This window comes from Doryrhamphus excisus, chromosome 12 (assembly GCF_030265055.1).
Source record: "Doryrhamphus excisus isolate RoL2022-K1 chromosome 12, RoL_Dexc_1.0, whole genome shotgun sequence".
Classification (NCBI taxonomy): Eukaryota; Metazoa; Chordata; class Actinopteri; order Syngnathiformes; family Syngnathidae; genus Doryrhamphus; species Doryrhamphus excisus.
In genome coordinates, this window is record NC_080477.1 from 19,290,056 (window position 1) to 19,302,614 (window position 12,559).

At 40.5% G+C, this 12,559-nt stretch overlaps 1 protein-coding gene across 1 annotated transcript in view; it reads right to left on the bottom strand.

Annotated features, from left to right (window-relative positions):
* The window catches only part of slc6a2 (solute carrier family 6 member 2), a 36,594-nt gene that overhangs the window by 21,185 nt on the left and 2,850 nt on the right, over positions 1–12,559 (bottom strand). Inside the window, exons 3-4 of the mRNA XM_058089462.1 lie at positions 10,026–10,157; positions 7,878–8,115 (exon numbers count right to left, since the gene is read on the bottom strand). Coding sequence (XP_057945445.1) covers positions 7,878–8,115; positions 10,026–10,157 — 370 coding nt within the window. The remainder of the gene's footprint in view (positions 1–7,877; positions 8,116–10,025; positions 10,158–12,559) is intronic.

Below are 12,559 nucleotides of genomic sequence, written 5' to 3' on the forward strand. Positions count from 1 at the left end.
GATCTTAGCAGATCTAGCAGTCTTGGGAAGGTGAAGTAGGTTCAGTCTTTATGTGAGGAGCTGATGCAATAACCTTCTACTGCGTGATGCTGACTCCTACACAACTTCTTTTTATGCTTACATGACGAACCTTGCCTGTGCAGTTCATAAAGGTGTTACGATGGGGAGCGTTTGACCCTGGAACACATTATTTACATGATTGGAAATGGAATCGGAATGCAAAAATTCCGATCCTCTTCTCTATTAGCATCCTGCTCCAACGGGATGAGCTGCACATGAGGAAGGGTCATCACTATTATGAAGTACATGAATGATTTTGAGCTCAGTAAAGAGCCAGGATGTCTTGTCGAATTTTTTAACAACGTGGAACAAATCCAGATAGGATCTTCCTCAGGAGGGTACTTTAAACACAACAAAAATGTCTAAAAGACAAACAGGCTTAATACTTCAATCTGTTTTCTCCATAAACTACTTTTCTTTGACTACTACAACGTTTCCAGCAGGAATTACAACACAGAGGAGGCGATGAAATTCACTTGGACAGAGACCGCTGATATCGGGACTTTCACTTAATCAAGGGTGTCTTGGCTGGAATTTAATCTCAGGGTTTTTATTTGACGGCAATGTGTAATATATATCTTTTTCTTCAAGAGTTTACTGTCAGATCAAGGTAAAATACGTCATGTGCTGAAAAGTATTGGTTCCAGCTGTGCAAGAGCTCTGTTGTTCTTTGCCCAACCGGTTCCTCTAATGCAACCGGACTGGAGTGTTATTAGACTTTTAGACCTTCGATCTCTGAAACTCAGCTACTTCAAGCGTCATTATTCAAAAGTAGTATTTGTCTTGCTCTCGCATAGAACTTTCGAACAGTGTTTTTGCAGTATGTCCTTAAAAACAACAGAGTTCTCTCTCACACACCAAGTACCCTTCACTACATGCATAAACATCCTCTTTGTCTTCCTCTACGCCTCCTACCTACCTACCAATATATTCTTTCCTCTGGACATGTCCGAACCATCTCAGTCTGGCCTCTCTGACTTCATCTCCAAGGCCTCTAACATGTAAATGTCCCTCTGATGTACTCGTTCCTGATCCTATCCATCCTGGTCACTCCCAATAAGAACCTCAGCATCCTCATCTCTGCTACCTCCAGTTCTGCTTCCTGCCTTTTCCTCAGTGGCAATGTCTCAAGACCAAACAACATGGCTGTAACTGTAACTCACGAGGGTCGCAGGGGTGCTGGAGCCTATCCCAGCTGTCTTCGGTCGAGAGGCGGGGTACACCTTGGACTGGTTGCCAGCCATAGACAATTTGGAGTCGCCAATTAACCTAGCATGTTTTTGGAATGTGGGAGGAAAACGTTCCTGATCCTATCCATCCTGGTCACTTCCAATAAGAACCTCAGCATCCTCATTTCTGCTACCTCCAGTTCTGCTTCCTGTCTTTTCCTCAGTGGCACTGTCTCAAGACCAAACAACATGGCTTGTCTCACCACAGTTTTGTTTACCTTTCATTAATTCATTCATTTTCTACCGCTTATCCTCACAAGGGTCGCGGGGGTGCTGGAGCCTATCCCAGCTGTCTTCGGGCGAGAGGCGGGGTACACCCCTGGACTGGTGGCCAGCCAATCACAGGGCACATATAGACAAACCACCATTCACACTCACATTCATACCTATGGACAATTTGGAGTTGCCAATTAGATGTGGTTTTAACTGTAACTCACGAGGGTCACAAGGGTGCTGGAGCCTATGCCAGCTGTCTTCGGTCGAGAGGCGGGGTACACCTTGGACTGGTTGCCAGCCACAGACAATTTGGAGTCGCCAATTAATCTAGCATGTTTTTGGAGTGTGGGAGGAAACGTTCCTGATCCTATCCATCCTGGTCACTCCCAATAAGAACCTCAGCATCTTCTATCACACGTCATGCCTGACATTTTTCTCCATTCTGTTCCATCCACGCTTCTTCACCTACTTTTCACAGTCTCCGTTGTTCTGAACTGTTGACCCTTAAAATTCTCCACTTTCTGTATCTCTACCACCTGTAACCTCACTCTTCCACTTGGGTCCCTCTCATTCACATACATATGAGTAGGTTCTTAAAAACAGAACACCTCCGTTGTTCTGAACCGTTGACCCTTAAAATTCTCCACTTTCTGTATCTCTACCACCTGTAACCTCACTCTTCCACTTGGGTCCCTCTCATTCACATACATACGAGTAGGTTCTTAAAAACAGAACACTTCTGTCATATAACGGATCAGTGACTAACAATGTTTGACGTAGATCCTTAAGAAAAAGATCTTGGACTAGTGACAGAACGATCCCGTCACATCAAAGATCCTTGACTACTGTTTTTGCAGTAGCTCCTTAAAAAACAGCAGTTTTTACATACCAAGATTTTTCAGTATCACACTAGCCAGTGTCCACACAAAGTAGTACAAACTTAGCGCTGGCTGTTAAATCTTTTTTAAGGATATTCTCCAGACCTTGGAAAAAGGATTACCACAAATCATGAATAGTGAAATAGTACATTTACTGTATAGTTATCCAGACAAACACTCGTGATGCTCAACAAAAGACGCCTCCTGCTGAAGCCAGGACTGTTTGAGTGAAGTTCCGTTGAACGGGACCTCTGTTCCCTCGGTCAGACTGTCCTCGAGCAACATTCAATTAAGTCGCCAGCATGTGACGTGACACTGATGATAAATGCTGCAAACACGGTTACTGAATTTCAATACTTTAAAGGCACCTTATGTTACATTTTTACAACTTTTCGGACTTGTGTATATTTTTAAACGTTGCAGTGGTGTGTTATGGTTTTATTTATATGCAATTCTTAAATCTTGTGAATGGTTGGGTAGTGGAACCTCAAAAGAATTCCAATATAAGGTGAAAGAAAAACTTACTGGTCTATCCAAAGTACCGGTAAGATGGTGTGTTCAAGGACAGAGCATTATTGCAGTAAACGTGCAAACGTGCTTTCTACCTGTATATTATGTGTACACATTTATTGAATTGGCTTCTTTATTTTATAATGTAAGATTAATGTCTACATCGACAAAAGTAACCATTGAATCGTATCGAATCGTTCACATTGTTTTTGAATCATATCTTAACCTGTACCAAAAGAGATTTACATCCCTATTTATTATAGGTAAAAAACTTATTTCTATCGGCGATTAATTGCAAATAATTAGGAGACAACAGTGAACAAAATGCTATTTAAAAAAAAAATACTTTTTTTTACTTTCTTTCATATTTCACCAGTTACAATGTCTTAAAAAATACCTTTTATTTTCATTCAAAGATTTTTCATACGCTATAGTGGAAAAGACACCATCATGATCCGGAGTGCTTTTTCCATCAATAGAACAATGGGGATTCAGGTTGTGCAGGGGCGTCAAACGGCAGCTGGCTAAGTACATATGTCGCATCCCTCATAACTGAAGGATCTCCGTCTCGGTGGTACAGGACAGGACGGCAAAGGACTTCTTCCAGAGGAATAACGTCACTCTTTCGGACCATCCTGTGTGTTCCCATGTTTTAAATCCAATTAAGAAAATTCCGGGATGGTTGGCAAGGGAAGTTTATAAAAAAAGGACATCAGTCCAAGACAGTGGAAGACCTCCATGGAGTTATTTTGACCACCTGAAGCAACATTCCCACTGGCCTCCTGGAAAAACGGACATCAAGCATGCCAAAAAGGAATTCTTGAGGTGATGAACAAAAATACCGAACTACTGATTACGGAGTCCTTTTTTGAACATTTTGGTTCTATTTGGGTCTTGGGGGTGGGGCGGTCTCTGGGAGGCAGATAGGATACGGAATAGTAAATGTACAGTCGGGTGCTCTGACCTGGATACTGGATCCTCATCGGGCTGACAGCGTGCCGCCAGTAAGGGCTCTGTCTACAACAGTGGTCTCAAACACACGGCCCGCGGGCCAAATGTGGCCCGCAGGACACTAGTTTGAGGCCCCCCGCCTTGATATGAAAGTTTAATATTAGTGCGGAGTTTGATATGGATGCTGTATGGTATCATGTACCCAGAAAAAATTATTACGTTTGATTAATGTTCATGTTAAAGGTTAAATAACTGTTAATAGTTATCCTCCCTATCCGTGTGGAAGTGGTAAGTTTTTGGCTATTTAAGTTTAAAGGAAATAACTTGAAGGCTACCGTTTAGGTCGCTAGCTCTCTAGTTTGCGAGTTAGCATGTGTCTCGAGACCCTGCAGTTGCGCAATATGTTGTAAATAAAAAGAGTATAAATGTGACTATAGTCGTGTTTTGTCATGTCTACAGGGCTCTAATAATGCTTTGTCAATTTTAATCTGAAAAAAAGAATTTGTCTACGAAACAACTATATGTGGTTTCTTAATTTTTATTATTTGCCGTTTTATTATTATTATTATATTTATTTATTTATTACTGATTGATTGATTTTCTTTATTCTTGATTTGTTTATTTTTCATCTTATTTTGTGTAGAAAAATAAAAATTAAGATATTTGAGAACAGTGGAATGTTTTATCAGAGCTTTTCTTGTAGAAAATCGGAACAAAAGCAAAGTTTATTCATTTTTCTGTTTTTAATAAATGCGTTTTTTTTGGAAAACCCAGTCTCACCCAGACCCTAGCTCCAGTGGCCCCCAAGTAAATTGAGTTTGAGACCCCTGGTTTACAACATCAATCAAGTCCCTGCGGCCTCATTATTCATGTAAACGCTCAATGACGCCATTCACTCCACTGTGTGCCGCCTTGTCTCTGTGTCTTTTTACACAGCCACAAAAAAGTGTTTGAAAACAAAATAAAAATTGAGAAAAAACTAAAACAAAAACACAAGTGATGTATTCTACTCTATTGGGTTGTTTACTCTCTGATCAAGCCAAGATGAAGGAAGCTTCTCAAATGTTGGATTTAAGTAACAGTAACAGTTTTTCAAGGTTACTTATAAATGATCTTATGCTTCTGTCTGAGCTAATGTTTACTTGAAAGGACTTCAGGTCAACTGTGGGTTTTATACCTTATATAAGACACACATAGACACAAATATGGAAGTGAACAACATGGAACGGACATTGAGATGGTGACATCTAATAAGTACTAAGTGTTAAATCGGAACTATAAACTGGAAGTATAAGCCATGACTTTGGTATGGCTTCTGCCAACTTCGAGCATCACAACAGTTGACAGGACTTAGTGGAAGAAGTGGGCAAGATCATCATCACAGCTTCATTAGCTTCACAGCTTCTTGCAGATGTCAGACTCTAACAAACTGCTCCAAAAATCCCAATTAATCATGCAGTGATTCGTGTATGTAACGTCTTTGATTTGTATTACCTTAATATTACCTTAACTTTTGTCTGCTTTTGAACTTCTGTTGCTGTAAACCTGCTGAAATTTCCACATTTGAGACTAATAAAGGCATATCTTATTTCTGATTCTCACCTGGTGGCTCGGGACCCAAATGTGGGTCGGAAATTCAAGGGTGTAATAGTATACCATAATCACGGTTCGATGTGTACGTCTTTTTCAGGTCATGGTTCAGTTCATTTTGGGTATGGTAAAGGAACAAAATACAAAACCTAAAACTGCTTATAGGATCTTCACTGAACAATATCCACTTTGTCCCTTTATGGTAATGGTAATGGTAATGATAATGATATTATTTCATTTGAACATGCATCAAATTACAATTGAGTGCATCCCATAATCAGTTCACAGTTCCACATGCCCAAAAGGAGTAGGAAGAAGCAAAGCTTATTAAATCCTACCCCTCCATCTGGTACTTTTACAATCAGTAACTGTTACATTTGTTCACTTCCTGCTTTCCATAATACAGTTTAAGGTTTTTTTTTTTAATATTGTTTTAAAGCTCTGGCACTTTGTTACCGTATGGAAAATGTATATTCCAATGTAACCTGATTAGAAAACCACGTACCATGACATCCCTAGTATTCTATTGGTTGGTTTTGGCACTCGCTGTGTTTCAGCTGTTCTCTATTTGATACCACATTCAACCAACCTCCCCTCCTGCCCCCGATTGGATGATTTATTAAGTTAAAATCTCACCAGCTTGTTGTGCGTGCTCTGCAGCCTCCCGTCAACAAAGCCATCAGAGAAGAAATGTTATTCATTTAGCCAAAAGTCTGCAGCCATGAATCACAGTGAGATGATTTTTTGAGCTTCTTTGAGCTCACATGGTTTGGTTTGGAAGGCTTCTGCTTCACTATTGGTTCCAATTAGAAAGTAGCAGAGTGAAAAATAAAGTTTGGAAAAAGCTGATTGGAACTGTTTTGCGTTTGGGGGGAAACAGGTGCTGGTTCTCCAGTTCCGATACAACTGCTGCCATAGGAACATTCACCATATATCATATATTGCCATAGCATTAGCCATGTATACATGGACCCAAATATTCCAATTGCATTCGGTTTATTTGCTCAAACTGAAAGAATCTAACCTTTGCAGACACCTCATTCCGAAAGAAAAGTGCCAATCCGAATGAATATATAATCAGATTCCCAGAGGTGGAATATTCCTTTCCCCAATCCGATTGATGATTGAATGAATACTAAAGCAGCGGTGCCTTCCCCACAGTTCAACGGCAAGAAATCTTGAGTGACATATTGCAGCCAAGGTCTAGAGATTTGCCACCAGCTGCTTATAATGATCTGCCTTGAAACTCTGATGTAAACGTCAATTTCTGCTGCCGTTCATGAAATTTCTCTAAATGCAAATTCTCATTCATTTTTTATCGCTTATTCTCACGAGGGTCGCGGGGAGTGCTGGAGCCTATCCCAGCTGTTTTTCGGGCGAGAGGTGGGGTACACCCTGGACTGGTGGCCAGCCAATCACAGGGCACATATAGACAAACAACCATTCACACTCACATTCATACCTATGGACAATTTGGAGTTGCCAATTAGATGTGGTTTAACTGTAACTGTAACTCACGAGAGTCGCGCGGGTGCTGGAGCTTATCCCAGCTGTCTTCGGTTGAGAGGCGTGGTACACCTTGGACTGTTTGCCAGCCACAGACAATTTGGAGTCGGCAATTAACCTAGCATGTTTTTGGAATGTGGGAGGAAACGTTCCTGATCCTATCCATCCTGGTCACTCCCAATAAGAACCTCGGCATCTTCTATCACACGTCATGCCTGACATTTTTCTCCATTCCGTTCCATCCTGCCTGCACACGCTTCTTCGCCTACTTGAGTCGCCAATTAACCTAGCATGTTTTTGGAATGTGGGAGGAAACCGTTGTACCCGGAGAAAACCCACGCATGAACTCAGGTCTCCTAGCTGTGAGGTCTGAGCGCTAACCACTCAACCGCCGTGCAACCAGCAGTGGAAATGTCCCGGCTATTCTGAACATGTGTCGCGAAAGGACAAGAATCTGAGTGTCAAGTGTAAATTGCGCCCCGAGGACAAACGACTCTCTGCGGCTGCCAACACTCCGCCCAATCTCCCAAACACCGACAACACTAACATGTGTAGCTAACAGCTGGTCCCCGCTCCCTGAGGTGCATTTCCTGGAAATCCAAAAGGAACATAAGTAGTGTAGCTAATTACTTTTAACAAATGAGTTTTTTTGTAACTACACCAACACTTCTTGTACTAAGAAACCATGAAAGATCAAGTTGTAGTCGGGTTTGAAGGACTAGAGACCTGGAGAGTGAATGTATTGTCCAACATACTTCCTCCAGGCTGCAGTGGAGCCATCAGAGCAGGACCCCACACACTTTGAACTAAAAAAAGACTTGACTTTTTTTTTTATGCACTTCAAAGACTAAGTGAACTTTCCATGTACGTCTTTAGCAGAGTGAATATTTACAACGGGGGTTCGACCTCCGTGGTAATAAATAATATTCTGACTTACTCATAGTACTCTGCCGCCGGCGTGATTTTGTACTTAGCGTACGAGGTTCCGTTGCCCAGGACCGATCCGTTGATGACCTTGGGGTCGGTGCAGTTGGGGCTGTTCCAGCTGTTGTCGCACTTGAGCCACGGAAGTTCTCCGGTCATGGAGGAGAACAGGTAGTAGAGCGACCAGGCGATGATGACGTTGTAGTAGAAGCCCACGTACAAAGCGATGACGATCACCGTGTAGCCCACACCTGAGGAACAAGGCTAAAAGTTAGCATTTATCACAAAATTAAATGTTGTTATTGATCAATAGTTGGAGTTTAAATGATATGAGAAAAATGAAATGTTAAGATGTTTCCATAATGTTCTAATTTCATGTCAATAAAGCCAAGTTTATTTATTTTTCTGTTTTTAATAAATGCGTTTTTTGGTTGTTTTTTTTTTTGAAAACCTGATGCGGCCCAGTCTCACCCAGACCCTAGCTCCAGTGGCCCCCAAGTAAATTGACTTTGAGACCCCTGGTCTATGGCTTCTTGAGCATCCCCCCCCATCTTGTATTACGCGCATGCTTGATGGCATTAAGCCCGCCCCCTCTCACGTTCGCCGTGACGTCTTGTCGGTTGACATAAAGGGAAACGGTTGTTACGGTTACTACAATAACAGGAACTGAAAATAAGCAGGAGTCGGACCTTTCCGTGGCCTGGCGCTAAGCTAAAAACACACGGCTGGAAAAGACAAACAAAACTGCAAAGTGAATGGGAGTCTTGGCTCTAGCATAAACACATGACTCATAGCTCTCAATGTGACATTTAGACACAAAGTTATGAAAATATGTATGATTTACACAATGAACTCTGTAGGCAAACACGGCATGTGTTTTGCAAGAGATTGTAAAAAAGGCAAAGACGGACCACACGTGAATGTGAACGTCAACGTCAACTCGTGTTTTTTTCTCAATGACTGCATTTACAGTATGACTTCAAATTGATAATATTTACGACATCGTTTTTTCTTCTCTTCTAAATAATCAACCTTGAGGGATTTTCTTGTCTGATTGATTATATTCTCCACCTATTAATTTATTGATTGACATTATCAACAATGTTTCTTTTCCCCACCTTGCAGTTTCTTAGGTGGCTAAACATCCAAACGTTCCAATTCGCAATCAGATGAAACACACACACTGCAGTGGTAATGTCGGGGGTGACCAAAATGCGGCCTGGGGGCCACTAGTGGTACACAGCTTGATTTTAACCGGCCCCCAAGGGATTCTTATGACGGCGGATAAGGGCCACATTGACAAGAAAAACAACTGAAATACTGTCTGTATCATTTCTCGGCCTGTCCTAATAAAACGATAATTATTATTATTATTATTATTATTATTATTATTGTTATTATATTATATTATATTATATTATATTATATTATATTATATTATATTATATTATATTATATTATATTATATTATATTATATTATATTATATTATTATTATATATAATTATTATTACAAATATTATACATATCATGGACACTATGGCATATTTCTGATTTTGAATCAGTTTTGTGTAGCATTGCTGCTTAAGTCATTGTCAGATGCCACTGTGCCGAAATGGTGCAATACTGTTATATTACGAAAGTACCCCCCCCCTACCACAGACCCCAACATGGTACGGCCTTGTTATCTTCCACAAGCCAAAAAGTAGCCTGGCTTGTGGAAGCAAATGGAAAAATAAACACAATTATGGGGCTCTGCTATTTTAACAGTTCTCTTAAAGGAATGTATGTGTTTAGTCACAAAAAAAAAGCATTTAGCGCAAAAAAAATGGATGGCGTGTATGCATGTATGGTCCTGATATTCTCCGTGAAGCAGGAAGCAGCTGGCAAGCTATCAAACAGGCACGCTGCAATGTTTTCACTTTTTCTATTTTCTCTTACTGTTTGAATAACAATGGAAGTCTTCCCCCACCCCGCAGTACAAAAATGGTACGGCCTCATTGTCAGAGTCATCATCTATGAACCATGAAGCCACGTGATATTTTAGTTATCTTTTAGAGTCGATTCCATGAGGTTTGTACATACAATTTGCACGAACAAACAAAAAGTTCAAATATAAAAACCGAATAATTACTAGTTAAAGTCTTTTTGTGTGAGTTCACCTTTAAAGACGGGGCAGATCTTCCACAGGGTGGCCGCCCCCTCTCTGTTGTACTGGCCCAGAGCCAGCTCCATGTAGAACAATGGCATTCCCGCGATGACCAAGAAAAGAATGTAAGGGATCAAAAAGGCTCCTGGAAAAAAGAGAAATAATTGCATTAAAATAAAAGACAATCACTGTCAGCATAAAACACCCTGTGGTAGGTGAGACATAATGAGGGAAACCACACAAGCACAATAGAATTAAGACAATAACGGAACAAGAACATTCGTGATAATTAAAAGCTACATGTTGATGTTAAAATGAGCCCAAGGGGTTTGGTTATGCGTGGATGTTGAAGGTCCATCTTGACATTCTAGGAACCATGGAACCAGACAGGAAAGACCTGGCGGCTATTTTCATGCGGCACAACAAGGAAATAAGCTTTGGGAATTGGATTGTCTTTCATATTTCATGGCACTTTATGTACAGTAATGAATAGGCTTTGCTATGGGTAAATATGATAAACAAGTTCCCATATGAATGATGGGAATTTAATGGTTGATCTGACAGTCTTGTTGATAGTCCACTTGTACAGACAGGATCTGTCCATACATCTATCTGTATCGTCCATATTTGTCGATATCGGTATCGGTTCATCCATGAATCAAAATATTAATCTAATCCTCCATTAGTCCATACTTCTATGTATCTGTCTGATGTTCTATTAGTGTCCGTGCATCCGTCAGTCCATCTCGACAGTCTATTCATTCATACTTCCATCTATGTCCATCCATTAATCTGTACATCCATGCATCTACGTCTGTCTGTCCATACATCCGTCCGTCCAGAAACATGCATCCCTTCTTCGATCCGTCGTATAATGTTTACATAATCAATGAATCGGTGTCTGTTCGCTTGTCAAACCATCTTTTCGTCTATCGGTCTGTCAATCCATCTATTTACAGCCGTCCATTTATTTGTCCATCCCTCCTTTGATGTTTGTCTATCTGTTCATAATCTACTAATCCTTCCTTCCGAAGGTGTGACTTGCAATTCTTCACCAAAAATAGTCTCTTTGAGTAGCGTTTTAGCTTCCGATGTACAGTAGTAGTAGTAATAAAACGGTGACAGCAACATCCAGATCGGTATTGGGAGTTGGAAGTAATCGATATGGAACATCTCCAACTTTTATTGTGCATTTTGTTTCAAAACCGCCTCGTATTTATATCATATTCAATTTGCCTGTCAGTCCATCGTCTATCGATCTGTTTCCATTAGTCTGTCGGTCCATCCTTCCATCGATCTGTGTGTCAATCCATCCATCTATGTCCATCTATTTATGTCAGTCTGTCCATCTTTCTATGCAATCATTGCCATTCATTCATCTGTCCATGCATCCTTCCATCTGTAAGATACCGTTTTTTTTGTTGGTCTGACATCCATGTCTGTCATTCTAGAAGTCTATCCATCCATTCTTCTACGTACGTCTGTTCATTCAATAATCTCGTCAGTTTGTCCATCTGTGTTAAATATCCAAGCAGAAGATGCAGTAATTCCACATTTGATCAAAGTTACTTAAGATTTGTCAGATCAAAATGTCTATACAATCATGCAGCTATTCGTTTGTGTCCGTTCATCCATCCATCTATCAATCTTTGTGTCCATTCATTCGTCCATCTCTCCTTTGATGTTTGTCTATCCGTTCCTAATCTCCTAATCCTGAATTACGCTTCTTCATTGTCACTACGCCGACTCTTCCGAAGGTGTGACTTGCAATTCTTCACCAAAACGAGTCTCTTTGACTAGCGTTTTAGGTTCCTATGTACAGTAGTAGTAGTAATAAAACGGTGACAGCAACATCCAGATTGGGAGTTGAAAGTAATCGATATGGAACATCGTCTATCGCCTATGAATCTATCGATCTATTTCCATCCATTCGTCTGTCGGTCCATCCTTCCATCGATCTGTGTGTCAATCCATCCATCTATGTCAGTCTGTCCATCTTTCGATCCACCCATTGCCATTCATTCGTCTGTCCATCCATCCTTCCATCTGTGAGCTACCGTTTTTTGTCATGTCTGTCATTCTAGATATCTATCCATCCATTCTTCTACGTACGTCTGTCCATTCAATAATCTCGTCAGTTTGTCCATCTGTGTTAAATACCCAAGCAGAAGATGCAGTAATTCCACATTTGATCAAAGTTACTTAAGATTTGTCAGATCAAAATGTTTAATTCGGACCAATCAATCATGATATCATAATATTTAAATTAGAAAGGTACGGAATAAGAGGATTAGTTATGAACCCGGTCAAAAGCTACTTAGCTGACAGGAAGCAATATGTAAAGATAGGAGAATACACATTTGCATGTTCATATATATATACATCTATACAATCATCTAGCTATTCGTTTGTGTCCATTCATCCATCCATCAATCTTTGTGTCTTTTTGTCCATCAGTCCATCTTTGTGTCTTATCTATCCGTCTGTCAGTCCATCAAACTCATCTATCTATCCTACATTTTCTCCGTATGTCTCTATCTACTGTTT